The sequence below is a fragment of the Carcharodon carcharias genome, chromosome 4 (assembly GCF_017639515.1).
Source record: "Carcharodon carcharias isolate sCarCar2 chromosome 4, sCarCar2.pri, whole genome shotgun sequence".
NCBI lineage: Eukaryota > Metazoa > Chordata > Chondrichthyes > Lamniformes > Lamnidae > Carcharodon > Carcharodon carcharias.
This window is the reverse complement of record NC_054470.1, coordinates 39,108,498-39,125,112: the sequence shown is the minus strand read 5'-3', so window position 1 is coordinate 39,125,112 and position 16,615 is coordinate 39,108,498. Positions and strand designations below refer to the sequence as shown.

Sequence of the window (16,615 nt, the reverse complement as noted above, 5' to 3'; positions counted from 1 at the left end):
AAAAGAGGACAGTCACCCAGTGCCGCTACAGGATGAATGGTCTCATCCGTTCCGCCAGGGTAACTCACTCTTCTCATCACTCTCAACTCACATACTTACAAACCCATCACACATCCACAGGGATCTCACGCATCAAGGGACAACACCACTAACTCTCACATACACCCTCACATCTCCAGCAGGCTCATATCTTGTCCATGGCTCTGCTCACCATACAAACATTCTGTGCAGTGCCTTGTATCCTGTTCACACTCTCTCCATCTGTTTCCTTGCAGGAGAAGCCTGCCCACATCAACAGGGAGTGGTCCCAGACTGGGGGTTGAGTGGCTCCTCATTCACTTCAGGGAGCGTGCCATCACGCTGGCCAGTGAGGACATAGACCCTGCCTGCAGCGACAATGAAATCAGCAGCGAATGCCCACCTGAGAATCCTGCATCCCTCCCTCAATACAACTGTGAGTGCTCCCTCTCTTGCTTTTGACTCTGCTGCTATGCACTAATTATCTCTACTTTGGTTCACAAGGTGCTCTGCTAAGCGACCGACAACTTCACCCAGCCAGTCCCTCAGCTCCATCCACTTCCTCACCTTCAGCCAAGAGGACACCTCTTCTATTGATGTGCTAGAAAGAAGCAGCCCGGAAGCTGCTTCACAGCGTTTACCCGCACCCTGCACCAGGGCAGAGACACACACCTTGGTGGGACCTAGATCTAGAGCAGGCTTGGGTTCACAATCTGGTGGTTACCACACAGACACATGTCTGCAGCAGAAGGAGGCAGGTTCAGCGGAGCTTGGAATGCTGGTGATCAAGCACCTGAGAGGTCCGAGTCAAATGTTGAGCCTCTGGATTTGGCCTTCCAACTCATCCTGGAGAGTCAGCAGAAGGCGTGGGAACTTCATGCAGACCTGTAGGAAGCCCTCAACAGAGTGGCACACGAGTCAGAGGAGTGTGTCCGCCTGCTCTCTGATAAGGTGGTGCCCACATGTGCATATTTGGAGTTTCCATGGGGAGGATGGTGGATGCCATGGAGACCCTGGTCCAGCAAAATGCGAGATGTGTGCAGACCTGCACTCCATCGCGGGAGCCATGCGTGAGTCCCTGCAGCAGCAACGTAATAAGGAAACTCCTTCCAGCCTTACCCCTTCCTCCAGCCTCATTTCTTCCTCCAGCACTACTTCTTCCCCCTTCCTGACTCACTCAGACACCATCACTTCTTCCTCCAGCTTTACTCTTTCCCCCTCTCCACATTCCTTCCTCCACCCTTATTCCCTCCCCTCTCTGCACTCCTTCCTCCCCTGGACTCCTTCCCTCATCCAAACTCCTTCCCCCCTCCAAACTCCTTCCCTTACACTTACCTCCCCAGTTGCCATCTTTTCCCCCGTTAACCCCTCCTTCCCCCCATACTCTCTCCCCCCTCCTAATACCTTCATTCCCCCCTCCCAACCTCACCCCCACCAACATCTTTATTCCCCCTACCCCAGCCTCACCTCCCCGACACCCTCATTTGCCCCCCAACCTCAACCTTGACACCTCTTCCTCTCCCAGTCGATCCGAGACTTTCCTCTCCCACCCCCTCGACCATCATCCATTATGAACATCAACAGTGACTTGCCAACTTCCGTGAGCTGCGTCACAGCAGAGCCATGTCCATGAGAATCCACCCAGTATGCCATGGATGTTCCTCCAGTGTGCCGTTTGTTATGACCGACCCGGTTGGTAAAGTGGAGTTATTTTAAAAATCCTCGAGGGAAACTTTAAACAACTGTCATAACCAATAATTTTAAGTGTTATGTTTGAGATGCGACTCTAAACTCAGGAATCAGACCACTGGTTCTTGAGGTTTTACCTTAAACTAAATGAAACATTTTATTAATTTATACAGGTTAAAATATATACACATGGCTACAAATTACTACTATCATAACTTTTAGCAAATTCCCAAACTAATCTCCATTAAGGCAACAGCAACCCATAGACACCAGGCAAAGCATTTTCACCGTATGAATTCAAAATGAGGTTCCTTTCACTGTGGAGCCTGTTGGAGGTTGCAGCTGCCTTTTGATCTTACATTGCCTCTGTCTGCACACCCGAAAACTACTGAAGTTATACCTACCAGCCCCATTGAATGTTAATTCCCATTGTATCAACAACCTCTTTGAGCTTCACCTTTTAACAATGAAACCCCTTTTCATAATACCAATTTTAATAGTAATATAAACATATTGCTTGGTAGCTGCTAGAAAGGCATTGATTTTCCCCCCATTTCTTGAATGCTTTATCCAAAAAATGCAAATGCATGCTATCTCTATGTTTGCATCTCAAACTAGTACATCAAAGCACCCAGACCAGCTGGCTTTAATCTAATTAAGACACACCCACAGACAAACCTCTACTTTAAAAGAAAAATATTTTCCAAAATATTATATACATTAATAGCTTCATGACACCGTTGCTGTCAGGATCCAGCATCTTCTGCTCCTTGGATGTCCACGATGTAAGCAAGGCCCTGGCAGTAAGCCCCAACTTCTGCACTTCACAGTTGTAGAGACATGTTATGCACTGGATAGTTTTCCCGCCGATGTGTGTAGACAATCCAGCTAGGTGGGGGATGAGTCTGGTGGGCTGGCCTTATAACGATATGCTGATGTATTACAATGAGATTCCCAACGTACGATGGTGGGGAGCGCAGCCCGCCATCGACAGGCTGAGTGAACGATCGCAAATGGGTTTCACGATGTCGTGAAACCGATGTTTGGCTTTCTTGCCATACTGTCCGCTCACACCACTGAACACTTCCGACCCCAATGGGCACAGACAATTCCACCCACTGCTACTTAAACATCTTGATTAGTCTCCCTACATTTCAAATTCAGTGACTTTACTGTCTGCACCATCATTTCTGCTAGCCTATTTGACCTTGGATAGTGCGGACATGGTTCACAGCCTACTTTGCACACATGTCTTGGAAGGGTTTAACTGCTGTACTGTGGACCGTTGTCTGATAGTGTTCCCGCCAGCGAACCAAAAAGACTGAAAATTGCATTCATCTTGCTTGCACCCATTTGATGTATCCCTCATGATAGGCAAATGATAGGAAATTTGGAGAAGTAGTCGGTAACAAGAAAGAAGTCATCACCTCTGACAATAAACAAGTCAGTAGTTATTCTTGACTATGGGTGTGTCAGTACATCATGAAGATGGAGATGCTGGGTTGACTTGGCTGATTCATCGCACATCATCTCAGCTCACTCCTTGGCTAATAAACTGTCTCGTCATCTTGATCTATCAATGCCGATGTGACCCTCATTGTGTAAATGGACATAGATATCTTGATAAAGCTCTTTCAGGTATCAGCACTTGTCTGGCCTTGAAAATTACTCCACTTGAAATGCCAATTTAATCACAATATGGCCAAAAGGTTCTGAGGTCTGTGGGAACCTCTTGTACTGTATCTGGCCATCCACCAAGGATGATCTGTCATAATGACCTGAGGACAGGATCTCTGGAAGTCTGTTCAGAGCTTTTTATGTTTGTCTTATCCAAATTGCATCAATGCTATACATGTCTTCTATTTTCGCATCTACTTCATCCACTTGGACATCCAACGGTATATCTTCTGTTTTCTTGGGGTTGTGTAGCTTGCTCAATGTGTCAGACATAACTATGAGGTTTCCAGATTTGCACTGGACCTCACAATTGTATCCCTGGTCACAATTGTACCCCTGTACTCTGATTAACAATCTTTGGAGTTCAGGTGGCGCTTGGCTTTTTCCAGATATATTTGCATCTCAAACTAGTACATCAAAGCACCCAGACCAGCTGGCTTTAATCTAATTAAGACACACCCACAGACAAACCTCTACTTTAAAAGAAAAATATTTTCCAAAATATTATATACATTAATAGCTTCATGACACCGTTGCTGTCAGGATCCAGCATCTTCTGCTCCTTGGATGTCCTTTCTAATGGCTTCTTATCAGTCTCAACAACAAAGTGTTTGCCAATTAGATATGTATGGAATCTGGTGACATCAAACACTAAGACCAATGTTTCTCGCTCAATGTTTGAATAGTTTGCCTGAGTGGGCTACGAGCTTTCGGAACCAAATGCAACTGGTCTGCCTTCCTGTGACAGACATGCCCCAAGACCTTTTTGTGAAGCTTCTATTTTGAGTGTAGTTTCTTTCCTTGAATTGTAATATCATAGCCATGCTTCAGCAGGAAATGACTGTTTTAGTGAAGCAAACGCCTGCTGATGATCTTCATGCCACAAGAGTGGTTTATCTTTCTTGAGAAGTTTGCTTAGTGATGATGTTTTCTCAGAAAAAATCGATTATATATGGTGCTAAGAAGTTAAACAGGTCCAAACACCTCTATAAATCTTCTTTATCTTGAGGAGTAGGCCTTAATTTCAAATCCTCGATCTTACTGGAATCTGGTCGTATCCTTGTGTCAGATTAAATTGAAATGAAGAAATTAATATCGCTCACAATAACAATACATTTTTTATTATCAAAGATGAGACCTTCTTTTCTAGACATTCCATTAGAATGTGAAGATTTTTTTGTCATGCTCTTCCTTGGTACTTCAAATGTCCACTACGTCATCTGTGATTCAAACACAACCTGAAGCACTCTCAATAATGCAATCCATTTGCTTTTGAAACAGGCTCTGACTCATTGACTGACCAAATTGGAACCATAGAAAGCAATACCTCGCAACCGGTGTTCTGAATGTCAATAGTTCCTGTGTATCCTCAGACAGGGGCAATGACCAATATCCATGCTTCCCATCCAACTTTGAGAAGGACTTAGCTCTAGCTAACCTTGGGTTCAGCTCCTCCAGAGTAGGCATCTTGAGGGGACACCTCTTGAGTGCTTTAAGAGAAGATTTAATCTTTTGGGATCCAAGCATACTTTAATGGTACCATCTTTCTTTATCGCAGTGGTTATAGAGCTGCACCAATCTGCATGTTGCTGAACACTCCAAATAATCCCTTGTCATTCCATCATGTCAAGCTCAGTTTTTCTTTTCTCTCCAGTTTTTAAATTTATTTCAATCTATTGTTTCATCTCCAGCTTTTAGCCCATTTTGATCCATTTCCCCCCACCCCACCCCAACTAGGGCCATCTGTCACTTGCTCATCCTGCTTTCTACCCTTAATGTCCCCAATTAGCACATCCTTTATATAATATCACCACCGTCAACACCCCTTTGTCCTTTTGTCTATGACATCTTTGGCAATCTCTTCTTGGCCTCCACCTATCACTGGCACCCTATCGAGCTCTACCTGTTCCACCCACCCCCCCCCCTACCAGCTTATATTTCATCTCATTTCTATATGTCTTAGTTCTGATGAAGGGTTAGACGGACTCGAAACGTCAACTGTATCCCTCTCTGCAGATGCTGTCAGACCTGCTGAGTTTTTCCAGGTATTTTTGTTTTTGTTCTAGATTTCCAGCATCCGCATATTTTGCTTTTATCTTAGTGTTTATTTGACTGTCACTTCTCTTCAAGGAATGTCTACCTTGAAGAAGTATTGCTCTTCTCTCCGACAGGATTTTCGCCTGTCTCTTTTGCCCTGTTCACCTTCATTGCTTTCCATTTCTCTCCTGGTATTTGACAAGGTGTTTACTAAAACTCGCTTTCACAGCCATATTTCATTCTTCAGTGACTGTCTCGGTCTCTGACTTAACCCACGTGGATTCCAACTGAAGTTCCAGCCCTCATGTTTTGAACCCACCCAGGATTACAGGTATCTCCAGGACATACAGTGTTCCTCGGACTGCTGTTCTCATTGCAGCCTGAGATCCACATTCAGTGCCATGTGCTGCCATATGAACACATTCGACCTCTCCCTCCAGCAGTATTGATGCACCCTATTTCTAAGCTGTCCTTGCCCCCAGTTTCATTTTATTCTTTGTCTCATCTGATGCCTCAACAAGAAACTTTGTTTCTTTCTTTCAGTTGCTAAGGAATGCAAGCTCCAACAACTCATCAACACCAATGCCCATCCAGGACCCCCCCTGCCTGTCCCTCTGTCCCCACCCCATCTTCCAATCCCAGCCCCGGCCATGTATTCACCATACCCTCTGACCTTCCCCTCTCCGATGCTGAATGTTCAGTGCTCAGCAAAGGACTCAGTTCCATACCCTTACGCCCTTACCTCAATGAATTTCAGGCTCGGCACGATGCTGAACTCTTCTTCCGCCGCCTCCGTGCTCACTTCTTTGGGAAAGAGTCCTCTCCCCATTCAACAGATCCTTTTACCCACCTCCAATATTCTCCCTCTACCTGGACCCCTCCCTCTGGATTCTTACTTGCTCTTTACCTTTTCATTGAGAACTGTCGGCGTGACATCACTCGTCTCTATTTCTCTGCTCCTCTCACCCACTCTAACCTGTGTCTTTCTGAACTTGCCGCACTCCGTTTTCTCAGGTCCAACCCTGACTTTGTCATCAAACCTGCTGACAAGGGTGGTGCTGTTGTTGTCTGGAGCACTGACCTCTGCCTTGCAGAGGCTGAACATCAACTTGCAGACACTTCCTCTTACCTCCCCCTGGACCATGACCCCACCACTGAACATCAAGCCATTGTTTCCAGGACTATCACTGACCTCATCTCCTGTGGAGATCTTCCCTCCACAGCTTCCAACCTCATAGTCTCCCAACCTCAGACGGCCCACTTCTACCTCCTCCCCAAAATCCACAAACAGAAATGTCCCGGCAGACCAGTCCTGTCAGCCTGTTCCTGACCCACAGAACTCATTTCTTGCTACCTTGACTCCATTCTCTCTCCCCTTGTCCAGTCTCTTCCCACCTACATCCACGATTCCTCTCACACCCTACATCATATCAACAATTTCCAGTTCCCTGGCCCCAATCGCCTCCTCTTCACCATGGACGTCCAATCCCTCTACACCTCCATCCCCCACCAGGATGGTCTGAGGGCTCTCCCTCCACTTCTTCCTCGAACAGAGGCCCGAACAATCCCCATCCGCCACTACTCTCCTCCGTCTGGCTGAACTTGTTCTCACACTGAACAATTTCTCCTTTAATTCCTCTCACTTCCTCCAAATAAAGGTGTGGCTATGGGTACCCTCATGGGCCCCAATTATGCCTGTCTCTTTATGGGGTATGTGGAACATTCCTTGTTTCATTCCTAATCAGGCCCCCTCCCACAACTCTATCTCCGGTACATCGATGACTGCTTCGGTGCTGCTTCATGCTCTCATCTGGATCTGGAAAAATTTATTAATTTTGCTTCCAATTTCCACCCCTCCATCATTTTCACGTGGTACATCACTGACACTTCCCTTCCTTGACCTCTCAGTCTCAATTTCTGATGATAGACTGTCCACCAATATTCATTACAAGCAACTGACTCCCACAGCCACCTCGTCTACAGGTCCTCACACCCCACTTCCTGTAAGGACTCCATCCCATTCTCTCAGTTCCTTCACCTCAGTTGCATCTGTTATGATGATGCCACTTTCCAAAACAGTTCCTCTGACATGTCTTCCTTCTTCCTTAACCGAGGTTTTCCACCCACGATGGTTGACAGGGCCCATCTCCCGCGCATCCGCCCTCACATCTTGCTCTCCCTCCCAGAACCATGATGGGGTCCCCCTTGGCCTCACTTATCACCCCACCAGCCTCTGCGTTCAAAGGATCATCCTCTGCCATTTCCGCCAACTCCAGCATGATGCCACCACCAAACACATCTTCCCTTCACCCCCACGGTGGCTTTCCACAGGGATTGTTCCCTCCGTGACACCCTGGTCCACTCCTCTATCACCCCCTACACCTCAACGCCCTCCCCCGGCACCTTCCCATGCAACCACAGAAGGTGCAACATCTGCCCTTTTACTTCCCCCCTCCTCACCATCCAAGGGCCCAAACACTCTTTTCAAGTGAACTAGCGCTTCACTTGCACTTCCCTCAATTTAGTCTACTGCATTCGCTGCTCCCAATGCGGTCTCCTCTACACTGAAGAGACCAAACGCAGACTGGGTGATCGCTTTGCAGAACACCTTAGGTCTGTCCGCAAGCATGACCCAGACCTCCCTGTTGCTTGCCATTTCAACACACCACCCTGCTCTCATGCCCACATGTCTGTCCTTGGCCTGCTGCAATGTTCCAGTGAAGCTCAACGCAAACTGGAGGAACAGCACCTCATCTTCTGACTAGGCACTTTACAGTCTTCCGGACTTAATATTGAGTTCAACAATTTCAGATCATGAACTCTCTCCTCCATCCCCACCCCCTTTCCGATCCCACTTTTTCCAATAATTTATTAATTTTTTTTATAGAAATATATTTTACTTTTCCCTCCTATTTGTAAATTTACTTCGATCTATTGTTTCATCTCCACCTTTTAGCCCATTTCGATCCCTTCCCCCCACCCCACCCCCACTAGGGCCATCTGTCACTTGCTCATCTTGCTTTCTACCCTTAAATGTTCAGCACCATTCGTGACTCCTCAGATATTGAAGCAGTCCAAGTCCAAATGCAGCAAGACCTGGACAATATCCAGGCTTGGGCTGACAAGTGGCAAGTAATATTTGTGCCACACAAGTGCCAGGCAATGACCATCTCCAACAAGGGAGAATCTAACCATCTGCCCCTTGACATTCAATGAATTCCCCACTATCAACATCCTGGGGGTTACCATTGACCAGAAACTGAACTGGACTAGCCATATAAATACTGTGCCTACAATAGCAGGTCAGAGGTTAGGGTACTGCGGCATGTAACTCACCTCCTGACTCCCCAAAGCCTATCCACCATCTACAGGGCACAAGTCAGGAGTGTCTTGGAATGCTGTCCACTTGGCTGGATGAATCCAACAATACTCAAGAAGCATGACACCATCCAACACAAAGCAGCCTGCTTGATTGGCATCCCATCCACAAACATTCACTCCCTCCACCACAGATGCATAGTTGCAGCAGTGTGTACCATCTACAAGATGCACTGCAGAAACTCACTAAGCCTCCTTTGACAGCATCTTCCCACTCGTTAAAGGACAAGGGCAGCTGATAGATGGGAACACTACCATCTGGAAGTTCTCCTCCAAGCCACACACCATCATGAGGTGGAAATATATTGCTATTCATTCACTGTCGCTGGATCAAAATCCTGGAGCTCCCTCCCTAAAAGCACTGTGGGAGTACCTACACTACATGGACTGCAGCAGTTAAAGAAGGCAGCTCACTACCACCTTCTTAAGGGCAATTAGGGATGGGCAATAAATGCTGGCCTAGCCAGCGATGCCCATGTTCCATGAATGAATAAAAAATATTAGACAGAATGGAAGCTCAGTATAATGGCTTAGAATACTAAGAAAAAAAAAGTAAGGCTTGCATTTATATAGCATCTTTCAAGGCGACCAAACAACCTAAGGCAATGAATTGCTTTTGAAGTGTAGTCACTGTTGTGATGTAGAAAAGGCAGTAGCAGCCAACTTTCGCACAACTTGATAATCATGATAATCGGGCAAAATAATTTATTTTTGCAACCATGATTGAGGGTGAATATTGACCGGGACAAGAGGGATATCCCCGGTGCTCTTCTTCGAAATATTACCATTGATTTCTTTTATGTCCACCAGAGAGGGCAGACAGTGCTTTGGTTTAACATCTCATCCAAAAGACAGCCTTTCTGACAGTGCAGCACTACCCCCTGCACTACAGTGGAGTGTCTACCTCAATTTTGCTTAAGTCGTGGAGTGGGACTTAAATCCACAACCTTCTGACTCAGGGACAAGTGTGCTACCAACTGAGCTATGTCAACATTTCACCATACTTGTTGAAAAAGGAGAGAACAGTGAAGAAATGTTTCCTTATTATTTTCATTTATCCACACTTGACTTTCCCTTTTCTATCTCCCATCACCTTATATTAATTTGAAACATGTCTTGCTTTGTTTTATACATATTTAAGTATTCTGTAACAATTTTTAAAATTCTTTCATGAGATGTGAGCATCACTGGCAAGGCTAGGATTTGCTGCCCATTTCTAAATGCCCTTGAAACAAATTCTTGAACTGCTGCATATTTCAGGTGTAGCTGCACCCACAGTGCTATTTGGAAGGGAATTCCAGTATTTTGACTCAGTGACATTTAAGGAACAATGATATAATTCCATAATATAATTGTGTGGTTTGGAGAGGAATTTGCAGATGGTGGTTATTTACATGTGTCTGCTGCCCTTCTCCTTCTGGATGGTAGAGGTCATGTGTTTGGAAGGTGCTGTTGAAGGTGGCTTGATAAGTTGCTGCAGTGCATCTTGTCTATGGTACACACCACTGTCACTGTGCACCGGTGGTGGAGATTGAATGCTTAATGTGCTGGATGGGGTACCGATAGGTAGATTGCTTTGTCCTGGATGGTTTCGAGCTTCTTGAGTGTTATTGGAGCTGCACTCATCCAGGCAAGTGTGGAGTATTCCATCATGCTCCTGACTTGTGCCTTGTACATTGTGGTCAGGCTTTGGGCAGTCAGGAGGTGAGTTACTCTCTGCAGAATTCCCAGCCGCTGACCTGCTTTTGTAGCCACAGTATTTATATGGATGGTCCAGTTAAGTTTCTGGTCAATGGATGTTGATTGTGGAGGATTCAGTGATGGTAATGGTATGGAATGTCAAGGGAGATAGTTAGATTCTCTCTTGTTGGTGATGGTCATTGCCTGGCACTTGTGTGGTGTGAATATTATTTACCACTTATCTGCCCAAGCCTGAATGTTGTCCAGGTCCAATTAGCAGTTGGAGTCTTTTGTCACTTGACTAGTTGTTCAGTTGGTTTCAGTTTTATTTTTTGTCTGGGTGTGTGCCTGCATTATATTACAGTATGGGTATTACCATTATCTCCAAGTTTTCCTCAAAGTTACACACCATGCCAGCTCAGTGGTGTGTTGCGATTTCCTCACAATTCCTGAATCAAAATCCTGGAATTCCCCACCTAATAACACTTCTCTGCATGGACTGCTTTGGTTCAAGAAAATTTATTGCCTTCAACTCAGTGTCACTAGAACTATTTAATAAGTGGCAAAGAAAACAGAAAATGCTGAGAAAACTCAGGAGGCCTTGGCAGCATCTATGGAGAGAAACAGATTTAACATCTTGAGTCTGTATGACTCTTCTTCAGAGAGTCTTTAATAAATTATTTAATAAATGGCAGCCTTGCCAGCGACGTTCCCTATCTTGAGCATGATTTATTTTAAAAAATGGCAGGGGCCATGTTCCATTGTACAAACATGTATAGACTATCCACATGTGTCAACTACGTGTCTGACAGTTTGCTGTGGTTGTATCTGTGCAGTTTAACAGTTATCAGTTAATGCTTGCAGTCTGCAAATGTAGTGGTGAGCTGCCCAAGGGCAGGTCCTCTGCTCATTTCTCCACACCTCACAACCCCTTGCTTGCAAGAGCCTCCCATGTTCAACATCAATCAGCTATATGACTAGGGAAAAGAATACAGGAGGTTGCCCATTGCCTCCCTCATGTGTGCTTAAAGGAAACACAAGTCATCTCCCCGAAAGATCCTCTGCCAGTCTGCGTACGACTAAGGTACTTCCTGACCTAAGATAAAAGCAAAAAACTGCGGATGCTTGAAATCCAAAACACAAACAAAAATACCTGGAAAAACTCAGCAGGCCTGACCGCATCTGCGGAGAGGAACACAGTTAACGTTTCGAGTCCATATGACTGTTCAACAGAACTAAGGAAAAATGGAAAAGAGGTGAAATATAAGCTGGTTTAAGGGGGAGGGGTGGGAGAGGTAGAGCTGGATAGAGGGACAGTGATAGGTGGAGGTAACCAAAAGATGTCATAGACAAAAGGACAAAGAGGTGTTGAAGCTGGTGATATTATCTAAGGAATGTGATAATAAAGGTACAGATAGCTCTAGTGGGGGGAAGGGATCGAAATAAACTAAAAGGTAGAGATAAAACAATGGATGGAAATACATTTAAAAATAATGGAAATAGGTGGGAAAAGAAAAATCAAAATAAATATTTCCAAAAAAGGGGGATCGGAAAGGGGGTGGGGATGGAGGAGAGTTCATGATCTAAAATTGTTGAACTCAATATTCAGTCCGGAAGGCTTTAAAGTGCCGAGTCGGAAGATGAGGTGCTGTTCCTCCAGTTTGCGTTGAGCTTCATTGGAACAATGCAGCGGGCCAAGGACAGACCTGTGGGCATGAGAGCAGGATGATGTGTTGAAATGGCAAGCGACAGGGAGGTCTGGGTCATGCTTGCAGACAGACTGAAGGTGTTCTGCAAAGCGGTCACCTAGTCTGCATTTGCTCTCTCCAGTGTCGAGGAAACCGCATTGGGAGCAACAAATATAGTGGTCTAAATTGAGGGAAGTGCAAGTGAAATGCTGCTTCACTTGAAAGGAGTGTTCGGGCCCTTGGACGGTGAGGAGAGGGGAAGTAAAGGGGCAGGTGTTGCACCTCCTGCGGTTGCATGGGAAGGTGCCATGGAGGGGGTTGAGGTGTATGGGGTGATAGAGGAGTGGACCAAGGTGTCACGGAGGGAACGACTCCTGCGCAATCCTCCTGACCTGCTGAGTATGTCCAGCATTTTTTTCCGTTTTCATTTTAGATTTCCAGCAACCGCAGCGTCTTTGCTTTTGCAAGGTACTGACTGCAACCCATGTGTGTTTATGCAGAATAAATTTACAGCTCGCGTGGGTAAATTGGGCTGCGGCAAGCGTTCCCTTTTTTGTTGGTTGAATTTGGCGCGTAAAACCCGTCCTGCTCTGACGTAGACTTTCCGGCTCTCGCGTAGCTGGAGGTCGGGGGGTCACATGACGGCGGCTGAGGGGGACGCGAGCGCGAGCGGGGAATGTGGAGGCCACAATGTAGCGAGTGGGAACAGGGCTGAGCTGGGATTGTATCAATTGATGAGTGAGAGCGCGGACCCCTGGCCCCTGACACCCACCCTCACCCCCACCCGTGCCGGCCCGCAGCCGCCTCGCCTCGGCCGGAAAACCGAACCGCGGGCGGAGGCGGCGGCGGCGGAGGAGCGCCTGGCACCCCTGGTAAAATGTGACAGGATGACACAGGAGAAGAAGAAAAAGGCGAGCCGCACCGTCATGCTGGCCAAAAATATTATCATGAGGGACCCGAGTACAGTAAGTAACCCACGTTTCAGTAAGCGCTGTGCAGTTATTTTTCCCAATTAGGTGGAGATAAATTCGGGGCTTGCTTGTTCAGTTACTGCGACCTGCTGTAAATCTACAAGCTTTATTTGTGTGTGTGTGTATAAACTGTCTTTGAAGAAAATCATGCCTCGTAACAATAAATGACTTTTTTTTTAATGGCTGACGGGATATATTGCTTCTGTTTTTCTCCCCCCCCCCCACCCGCGATTTGCTTTGCACTTCATTGCTCCGAAAATTGGCTGAGTGGGGGTGTCGGTGGTGCATTTCTTCTGCAAGTTTTAGCGGGCTCGGCACAGCTTTTCTATATATAAAAAAAATCAATTAGAGAAACAGATTCCGGTATTTTCCGGATGGATGTTGAGACAGATTGTACCAACATCCAACGGCCTTGTATCGCTTTTTTTTTGCTCTAGGATTAAAAGTACAACAAAAAACTCACTCGAGGATACTTACGATCCTCCTCCCCCCCGCCCCCACTCCTCCTCCCCAGTGAGAAACATTACGTGTCAGTACTTCTAAAATGGATAATTTCTTCATATTTTTTTCCGAATCTGTTGTTTATATTCTTACTACATTATATTTATGCCCATTTTCGGTCCTCCTAAGACAATTGCAAGTAGACGACATGTAGGGTGAGGTTTTGTAGCATCGTTTTACCTAAACGGTAGGTGCCCATAATTTTAAAAACACGACATTATATTAATATGTTGCGATATCAGGCCAGATCAAGAAGCTGCCATCTTTTAAAGCCTATTGAACACCTTTCTCCTGGTGGCCTTGCTTCCTTCCAAATTACAGAGTTGAAATATGACTGAACAGGAGTGAAACAAAGTTAAGACATATTTTCCTGTTACCTCTCTAATATTCGTTAATTAGAATTTCTTACGCGCATATCGTAATGTCCAGGGAACTGTGCACTGACGTTGCTCTCACTTCAGATTGTTTATCTGCCTAAAACGTTATCCTGTATGATTTTCCATGATTTCTGTAAATCAGAGATGGCGGGTACCTTTCAATCCTTTAGTAACTTTATTACCTTTTGTATATCATAGTGAATGTAAAAAAGAAACGTTGATTTCCTTTCCTCGCTGATGTCACAAATGACAACGTAACCCAGGGGGCGTGGTTTGCGAATCTGGACAAAAACAAGAGTGGGAACAGAATTTGAACGTTTCTTTGTAAATAATCAAATTGTCAGAATTTTTAAAACCCCGAAGTATTAATATCCCACTGACAGCTTCATTACATTTGGCTGTTTATATGAATCTAACCAGGGTCTTTTTGAATTGCAAAAGGTGGAGAGTTGTTTTAGAATGTAAAGTAATAGCATTTAAAAAAAAGTGATTTCCTGAATTCAGTATTGTGGATTTATTGCTATATTGCCATTTTGTTGGCTTTCATTAAATGACAGCAATGTTCGCATGCAAACTTTTACTGAGTTGTAACTTTTCTTTACAAAGTTCTAAAGCCAGGATAATTTTGTCCTATTGTATTGAAAAGGCACATATGGTAAAGAGATCCAGGAGATAATCAAAAACGAAAGAATCTAATCTCTGGGTTCAGGTGATTGCACAAGTTTCAATGTTGAAGTTTGTTATCTGAGCATCTTAATAGGTCTTATATTTCAAGTTATCCATGTTCCTCTTTGAATTTAGTGCAACTGTGAGCAGAACACAAATCTGGTTCACATTTAATATTTCTTACTCTTGTTTTAATATACAAAATACTTTGTATAAACTTTACACAATCACAATTAACATTCTTAAACAAATTGCTATTATTGACTGCAAATAATTTGTATATTACGTCCTTTCATATTGAGCCACATTACATTGTTAGCCCCACCTGAGCTTTCTGTTAGGGAAATTCCTGCAGTGCAAAAAGCTGCAGGAAATAATGTAATACATTAAAACAGTTAAATGCCTTAATTGGAGTTCAACAATGTTAACATGATGTACCTTTTTAATACAGGCTATCCAATAGGGCATACAATTGCTGCTATAACTATATCCTTATTTGTTGAACACAAAAGGGAGGGTATTTTTAGGTATTGTATGGTCTTTGGATCTGAGCATATATATTGATATGCATACTATACTACTTTTAAGCATGAAATATCAACTTTCTTTGCCTTTCATTTTAGATTTAAAGAAATGTAACATTACTACCTAACATCTGTTTTGTGCACTGTATGGTTATCTGTAGCACATTGTGGATGGCTGGGTAGTAAGTTTTTTTGTCTTAACTCTATTGTGGGAATATTATAATTGCACTCAGTCATCCCTGTGGTGTTTGTGACCTAGCTGTAGCCCTTATAGCGGTACCATTCTTGCTTCCTTGCAAGGAGTTATACAAGAGCGTGGGTTGTGCTCATTTGTTCCTTGTCTGTGATTTAATTCACAACCTTCTCTTTGTGGCTCATCGGCGAACAGGAACTCGTAGGAGAGTATATGTGTGAATCATTGTCTTACTTCTGTGACACAGCTTGTTTGTAGACCAACATGTGGTTATGCCAAGCTATACCTTGTAATTAAATGTTCTGACATGTTAGCTATGACTAGCACTCAGACATTGCTGTCTGTTTTGGATGTAAGGACATAAACTGAAATCTTTTGGGACTGAACTTGCATAACTGCTACTAGCAGTGTGTGCTTTACCTTCCAGGAATGCACACTGGAATGTTGTGAGTGTGCTCCCATAATTTTCCATCCATTAAAAATTTCATAGGAAGCTGACTGCCATATCCTAATATGTGCTTCTGGTGAGCGAGATTTTGTTTGGAGTGTGTGTTTGTAAAATTGGTTATTTGAAGGCTAACCTAAACACAGTGTATATAATTATAAAAACAAAAAAACTGCGGATGCTGGAAATCCAAAACAAAAACAGAATTACCTGGAAAAACTCAGCAGGTCTGGCAGCATCGGCGGAGAAGAAAAGAGTTGACGTTTCGAGTCCTCATGACCCTTCGACAGAACTTGAGTTTGAGTCCAAGAAAGAGTTGAAGTATAAGCTGGTTTAAGGTGTGTGTGTGGGGGGCGGAGAGATAGAGAGAGAGAGGTGGAGGGGGTTGCGTGTGGTTGTAGGGACAAACAAGCAGTGATAGAAGCAGATCATCAAAAGATGTCAACGACAATAGTACAATAGAACACATATAATTATAGCTATTGCTGACTTCCAAATTTTAAGGATTGTAATTTTTAATCTGAGTTGAGCCACGTTTCTCAAAACTGCAACAAACATTTCTTTCAATGTGATTGAAGACGACTTTGGTAATTCTACGCAAGTTTTCAAATCTTTGGAGCAATAGAATTTTGGAACAAAAAGTTGGCTTATGAAAGCTGCTTGGGGCTATTTTTTAAAGGTTTTTAACTGCTTTTCAATGTTACTTGGAATTTATTTAAGGAAGTATTTGTGGCACTAGATTCAGTTCTGGGGACCTCACCTTGGGGAGGA

At 44.4% G+C, this 16,615-nt stretch overlaps 1 protein-coding gene across 2 annotated transcripts in view; it reads left to right on the top strand.

Moving 5' to 3' along the window:
* Positions 1-12,802: 12,802 nt before the first annotated feature.
* LOC121276994 (hippocampus abundant transcript 1 protein-like) overlaps positions 12,803-16,615 on the top strand; it is a 124,590-nt gene continuing 120,777 nt past the window's right edge. For both annotated transcript variants that reach the window (XM_041185802.1, XM_041185801.1), the window contains exon 1: positions 12,803-13,132. In XM_041185802.1, the coding sequence (XP_041041736.1) occupies positions 12,806-13,132 (327 nt within the window). In that variant the 5' untranslated portion in view covers positions 12,803-12,805. The remainder of the gene's footprint in view (positions 13,133-16,615) is intronic.